General features: G+C 34.5%; 1 protein-coding gene across 1 annotated transcript in view; it reads left to right on the top strand.

The window, feature by feature from the left end:
- The window catches only part of LOC137657204 (uncharacterized), a 5,497-nt gene extending 1,127 nt beyond the window's left edge, over positions 1–4,370 (top strand). Inside the window, exons 2-3 of the mRNA XM_068391547.1 lie at positions 1,169–2,163; positions 3,989–4,370. Coding sequence (XP_068247648.1) covers positions 1,169–2,163; positions 3,989–4,370 — 1,377 coding nt within the window. The remainder of the gene's footprint in view (positions 1–1,168; positions 2,164–3,988) is intronic.
- The last annotated feature ends 3,130 nt before the right edge of the window (positions 4,371–7,500 follow it).

Here is a 7,500-nt window from a genome sequence, read left to right as displayed (position 1 = left end):
TTTTAAATTGAGAGCTATGTATATTAATTTGAATTACTCGTTAATTAAAATCAAATGTTAAATTTTAGATTCTGAACTTATTCATATTTATTTACAAGTAATAAAAATCTTGTACTAAGATGAGCCATCTTCTATCTTGTATCTTATCTCGAGAGCAAAATTCATTATTTATAAATTATTATATAAATTTCAATACAAAAGTGGATAAAATTTGCAATTTTTTTCTTGAATTTATGCGATATAAAGAGTAATTCTAAAGATGATTTCAATTAAAAGTAATTCTTAAGTTAATATATAAGTTATCATCATCTCCTACGCCTAATGACGCAAAGGGCCTCGGTTAGATTTCGCCAGGCACCTCTATCTTGAGCTTCTAAATCATTACTTCTGCATTCATCATCTCCCACTTCACGCTTCATAGTCCTCAGCCATGTAGGCCTGGGTCTAATACATAAGTAAGCAGGAAATATTCAAATTAAAATGAGGTGGCCATTCTATTTGAAATATTCGCAAAGTGGTTAAAAATAGCAATTTTTTCCTTGATTTTTGCATATATGGAAAGTATTTCCAAAGGTGATTTCAATTAAAAGTAATTTTCAAGTTACTATAGGCAAACAAGAAAATTTCAAACTCAAAAGATGTGAAATCTATTTTGGAAATACTTGAAATTACGCACAATGAAAATGGAGCTTCTTATCATTTGAATTTCATCATCTATTTTCGCATATTATTTCCAAGGTGTTTTCCGCTCATCAATAAACTATAACAATTTACATAACTAATACTAGTATGACGATCGCCATGGCAGTTAAAAAGCATGAAAATAATTTATCAATCAAATGTATTTACATTAACATATCTCCATTAATCTTTTTTTTTCTTTTTTAATGTCAGCTACTTCCCAAATTACTCGCAATTAAGCACAAAGGAAATGAAGCTTCCTGTTATTTGGAGTTTATCCTTTACGGTCCGGACAATCTGTATGTGTATGTGTGTATGTGTGTGTGAACAATTTTCATGCATTTCTATTTACAAACCGATTCTTGAATAATCACTAATATTAGTATTTGATCGTAATGTTAGTTGAAAAAATAAAAATGTATTGGCGATTTAATATATTTACATTAACAGCAACGAAAACAAGTCCTTAAACGCTTCCTAATTTCAGGTGATACTGCTGTTTCTAGCCTGGTGCGCACTATCTTACGCCGACGAGTCCGTCCCCAGAGGCTATGGATACCCGGTCCCTTCCAATCCCTTGACCTACTCCCCTCCTCCGTCGGACTACAAGGCTCCTGATCCTGAATATAAAGCTCCTGGACCTTCTTACAAAGCTCCAGAGCCTGCTTACAAAGCTCCAGAGTCGACTTACAAAGCTCCTGAACCTTCTTACAAAGCTCCAGAGCCAGCTTACAAAGCTCCAGAGTCGGCTTACAAGGCTCCTGAACCTTCTTACAAAGCTCCAGCTCCTTCTTACAAAGCTCCAACCCCCTCTTATAAAGCTCCAGCCCCCTCTTATAAAGCTCCTGAACCTTTTTACAAAGCTCCAGAGCTGGCTTACAAGGCTCCAGAACCTTCTTACGAAACCCCAGCCCCTTCTTATAAAGCTCCAGAGCCAGCTTATAAAGCTCCAGAGCCAGTTTACAAAGCTCCAGAGTCAGCTTACAAAGCTCCAGCCCCCTCTTATAAAGCTCCAGAGCCAACTTACAAAGCTCCAGCCTCCTCTTATAAAGCCTCAGAGCCAGCTTACAAGGCACCTGGACCCTCTTACAAAGCTCCAGAGCCCGCTTACAAGGCACCTGAACCTTCTTACAGAGCTCCAGGCCCCTCTTATAAAGCTCCAACCCCCTCTTATAAAGCACCCGAACCTTCTTACAAAGCCCCAGAGCCAGCTTACAAGGCACCTGAAACTTCTTACGAAGCTCCAAACCCCTCTTACAAAGCTCCAGAGCCAGCTTACAAGGCACCTGAACCTTCCTACGAAGCTTCAGCCCCCTCTTACAAAGCTCCTGAAGTCTCCTACAGGGCTCCAGAAACCTCCTACAAGGCCCCTGAGAACTCGTACAAGGCTCCTGAAGCCTCTTACAAAGCTCCTGAGGACTCATACAAAGCTCCTGAACTCTCATACAGAGCACCCGAATCAGTTTACGAAGCCCCAGATAAGTCTTACGATGTCCCTGACACCTCTTACGAAGCTCCCGATGCCTCTTATAAGGCTCCAGACTCCACTTACGAAGCTCCGAAAGCCTCTTATGATGCTCCCGTAACTGAGTACACGGAGCAGTACCAGGTAAGTTTGATATTCAGATATTTGTAAACAATGTTACCCAAGGTGAATTGAAGTAAATCATTTTGGAAACCCTATTATCTAAGGTGAATTAAAGTAAATTATTTTGGAAGAACTATTATCTAAGGTGAATTATAGTAAATTATTTTGTAAGAACTATTATCTAAGATGAATTAAAGTAAATTATTTTGAAAAGACTTATCTTAGGTGAATTGAAGTAAATTATTTTGAAAAGACTTATCTAAGGTGAAATAAAGTGAATTATTTCGAAAAGATTTATCTTAAGGTGAATTAAAGTAAATTATTTTGGAAGTACTGTTATCTAAGGTGATTTAAAGTAAATTATTTTGGAAGTACTGTTATCTAAGGTGAATTAAAGTAAATTATTTTGGAAGTACTGTTTTCTAAGGTGAATTAAAGTAAATTATTTTGGAAGTACTGTTATCTAAGGTGAATTAAAGTAAATTATTTTGGAAGTACTGTTTTCTAAGGTGAATTAAAGTAAATTATTTTGGAAGTACTGTTATCTAAGGTGAATTAAAGTAAATTATTTTGGAAGTACTGTTTTCTAAGGTGAATTAAAGTAAATTATTTTGGAAGTACTGTTATCTAAGGTGAATTAAAGTAAATTATTTTGGAAGTACTGTTTTCGAAGGTGAATTAACGTAAATTATTTTGGAAGTACTGGTATCTAAGGTGAATTAAAGTAAATTATTTTGGAAGTACTGTTATCTAAGGTGAATTAAAGTTAATTATTTTGCAAGTATTGTTATCTAAGGTGAATTAAAGTAAATTATTTTTCAAACAATGTCATTTAAAGTTAATAAAGTAAATTATTTTGCAAACAATGTTTTCTTAGTTGAATTAGATTAAATTATTTTTTCAATCAATGTTATTTAAGGAACATTAGATTAAATAATTTTGAAAAGACTTATCTAAGGTGAATAAAAGTAAATTATTTTTCAAACAATGTTATCTATGGTGAATCAAAGTAAATTATTTTTTTTTTATCTAAAGTAGAGTAAATTATTTTGCAAAGTAATCTAAGTTGAATTAAAGTAAATTATTTTTCAAACAATGTTATCTAAGGAAAATTAGAGTAAAATATTTCGAACAGACTTTCCTAAGGTGAATTAAAGTAAATAGTCTTTCAAACAATGTAATTTAAGGTGAATTAGAGTAAACCATTTTGCTAACAATGTAATCTAAGGTGAATTAGAGTGAATTATTTTGCTAACAACGTTATCGAAGGTGAATTAAAGTAAATAATTTTGCAAAGAATGTTATCTAAGACGAATTAAAGTAAATGATTTGTTCCATCATATGTCATTTAAAGGGAATTATTATTTTTCATCTGATATGAATGAGAATTATTCGTCTTGTATGAAATATATAGAAATTGTAATTTGCCCTTTTTGGATTTCTGCTGTTTTCAAGTTTCAAAGAGTTACATCACTGAGATTTGATGTGATTGATACATACGACAATTAAGTTGTAATATGATCTAATATGTAATTCAGTTCATGAATTGATTTAGAATTGATTTTCTAATAACAAAAACGAACGTAACGAGGTAAGAATTTTCTTGAGTAGGTACACGGTTCAGATCTGGACCGTGAGTAGGCCTATCACAATTTCTCTTTATTCTGGACGCTCCACGCTTTTCTGATCCAAGGACTTACCTTTTTAACAGGACGCAAGACCTTTCGAGTTTTCCTACGAGGTCAAGGACGCCTACAAAGCTCTCGACTTCGGTCACAGCGCCGATTCCGACGGGAAAGTTGTCAAGGGCGAGTACCGCGTTGCCCTTCCCGATGGTCGCACTCAGATCGTCACTTACACCGCCGACTACAACGGATACCAGGCTGAAGTCAGGTACGAGGGCGAGGCCAAGTACCTAGAGTCAGCCGGTACGTACTCAGCCCCTAAAGAAACTTACGGTACACCTGAAACCTCATACGAAGAACCCCGAAATAGTTACGAGTCCCCCGAAGTATTATATGAAGTCCCCGCTACTGCGTACGAAGAACCGGCCCCGGCATACAAGGCACCGGAACCTCTCTATGGTTTGCCCGACAATTGATATGCGAAACCGTCTGTCTGTATGGATGAGCGTGCCGAGTGTATATATGGGTGATCTATTTATTGATTCTATATAATAAAATTCGCAAATACTACTTCGTTCTTTTATCCACATGTTATAGAATAGGGATATCTTATTTCACAGCAGAAGATAACAATACCACAAATACTTCACTCTTTTTCCTACTGTTTGAGAATACGAATACCTTTGTTCCACATCAGAAGACAATAATTCATGAAAACTGAAGCCCTTATGAAACCCACGTTTGATGGAGACAAAATAAAGAAAAATTAAAAAAAAAGTGTAGGGAAAGTTATGAGGTGTGTAACCACGAACGGATCAAAATACTGGCTCTTGACCTTTAGGGGTTTTTCATTAGTGGTCATAATGACAGTGGTAAGAAAAATGGATTTCAATAGAATGCATTTACAAATCGTGACCACTCTATGCAATGAGTCCGTGGCATTAAATAGCTCGATTTACTATCATTAGGAAATTTTCATCAGTAAATCGACGCTGATGAAATGTAGTTTTAATCTTTCACTAGTGTCGCGCTCCGTCGAAAATGACAGTAGGTATTTAAATGGATATGTACTCAAACCTATTCCGCTGTTTCGGCAATTAGTGGGAGAGTGTGATTTCCGAGTGTACCTCTCGGGGTACCCACTCTCACCTGGATATGACTACTCCCTCTCCCCTCTGAGCGTGGCAGGAAATTATATATATATATATATACATATATATATATATATATATATATACAGTACAGACACACATACATACATACATAAATATATATATATATATATATATATAGTCAGACACCTGCTCTTTATTTTATAGGAGTTAGTTTCGAACTCACAGGAAAAAATCCCTATATTTCATAACGGGTGAGATAGTGTACATGACAATTATAATCAAAATAATAATAATAATAATAATAATAATAATAATAATAATAATAATAATAATAATAATAATAATAATAATAATAATAATTGGCAGTGATTTTAGTCATCAGGAAGCTTTTTAAACGTTATGGATGCTGTATGAGCATATATTATGAGGTAATTTTAGTGTTCAGGAAGCGTTTTAAACAAAAGCTTCATCGATTACTGCAAAAGGGAAATTTGTTTTCACACAGTTCCACCAAGAACGGTTTACCCATTCTCTAGGTATCCTACTAGTGCACAGACAGACAGACAGACAGAGACAGGTTGCGGAGGATAAAACGTTTAATAGTAGTAAAGCCAGTATTAGATATTGCAGTTTATCAAGAGATATTTATAATCATCTTTGATAGACAGCAAGTCTGAGTTGTTTTACAACAATTACATTGGAGTATGAAAGTGAAAAAATAATAAAATAAAGGAAAACAAGGGCGCTCAAATAAGGAAAATAAGGAAAATAAAGGCACTGAAATACGGAAAATAAAGGCACTGAAATACAGGAAATAAAAGTACTCAAATACGGACAAAAAGGGAACTTAGATACGGAAAATAAGGGCACCAAATATGGAAAATAAAAGTACTCAAATACGGACAAAAAGGGAACTTGATTACGGAAAATAAGGGCACCAAATATGGAAAATAAAAGTACTCAAATACGGACAAAAAGGGAACTTAGATACGGAAAATAAGGGCACCAAATATGGAAAATAAAAGTACTCAAATACGGACAAAAAGGGAACTTAGATACGGAAAATAAGGGCACCAAATATGGAAAATAAAAGTACTCAAATACGGACAATGGGGAACTCAAATACGGAAAATAAGGAAACTCAAATACGAAAAATATGAGTACTCAAATACGGGGAATAAGAGCCCTCAAATAAGGAAAGTAAAGACATTCAAAGGCTGCTATATCTACTCATGTTGGATTTAGAATTTAAGTTTTAGAAAAGAAGTTATTAATAAAAGATATTAAAGAAGGCAAATCAGCCCGGCATTATTTTTCATATTCGCTTTCTTCAACAAAGATCAAAGATTGGTGATAATTATTTTTATTGTTCTAATATTTTTATCATAACCTCGAATAACAAATTCGAATTCTTGACATAAACATTTCTAAGAGATCACCTACGGATTTTCTTAAAACAGCAGGACAAAGACAATAATGCTCATTAGAAGAGCCTCTCTCTCTCTCTCTCTCTCTCTCTCTCTCTCTCTCTCTCTATTTCTTTGTGGCGCAGCAGTACTTATTTATGGGTCTGCTGTTGCAGTTGAGAGAGAGAGAGAGAGAGAGAGAGAGAGAGAGAGAGAGAGAGAGAGGGGGGTTTAATTCTCCCCTGAGCTGTGGGTTGAAACGACTGTCACAAGGATACTCTTTCTAGTGTGCGACCGATAATTCTTTCACCCCACCGTATATCAACGCGTTTTACAAAGGGAAAAAAAAAAACATTTAATCCTTAATAACTGCATAAACTCCTTCCGGTCGAGTTATATTTCAAGACAACATTTAGGTTGTTCAAAATTAGTCTTCTAATGATCTTACAATACGTTTCTTTAATAAAGAGATTGAAAAAAATATGTTTTACGATATGAATGTGGTTTCCAGAGTTATGTCCTTTAACCCTTTTACCCCCAAAGGACGTACTGGTACGTTTTACAAAACTCATCCCTTTACCCCCATGGACGTACCGGTACGTCTTTGCAAAAAAAAAGCAATAAAAAATTGATAATTTTTTGGAAAAATTCAGGCATTTTCCAAGAGAATGAGACCAACCTGACTTCTCTGTGACAAAAAATTAAGGCTGTTAGAGCAATTAAAATTACGGCAAAATGTGCTGGGGAAAAAATAACCCCTTGTGGGTCGGTTGGAAATTTCCAAAGAGCCTGGGGGTAAAAGGGTTAATATCACAAAACAATGGTTTTTAATTAAAAACTGATAATACTCATAAATCTTATATGCTCTCAGAAGATAAAGCATTGATCAATTAAAGATTATATACCATCATAAGATTTATTTCAAAGGGCCTTTGATCCAATTTGAAAATTAACTCAAAATAATTGAAAAATATACAATAATAGTTCCCAAACAAATGCCTTGATTAAAAGAACTAGGACTTCTTATATAATTTATCTTTTATTTTGATAACACTGATGAATATTTCAAGGACCTTTTACACTAG

The sequence above is a fragment of the Palaemon carinicauda genome, chromosome 18 (genome assembly GCF_036898095.1).
Source record: "Palaemon carinicauda isolate YSFRI2023 chromosome 18, ASM3689809v2, whole genome shotgun sequence".
Lineage (NCBI taxonomy): Eukaryota > Metazoa > Arthropoda > Malacostraca > Decapoda > Palaemonidae > Palaemon > Palaemon carinicauda.
Note: the sequence above shows the minus strand (reverse complement) of the source record. Positions and strands in the feature narration are given on the sequence as shown.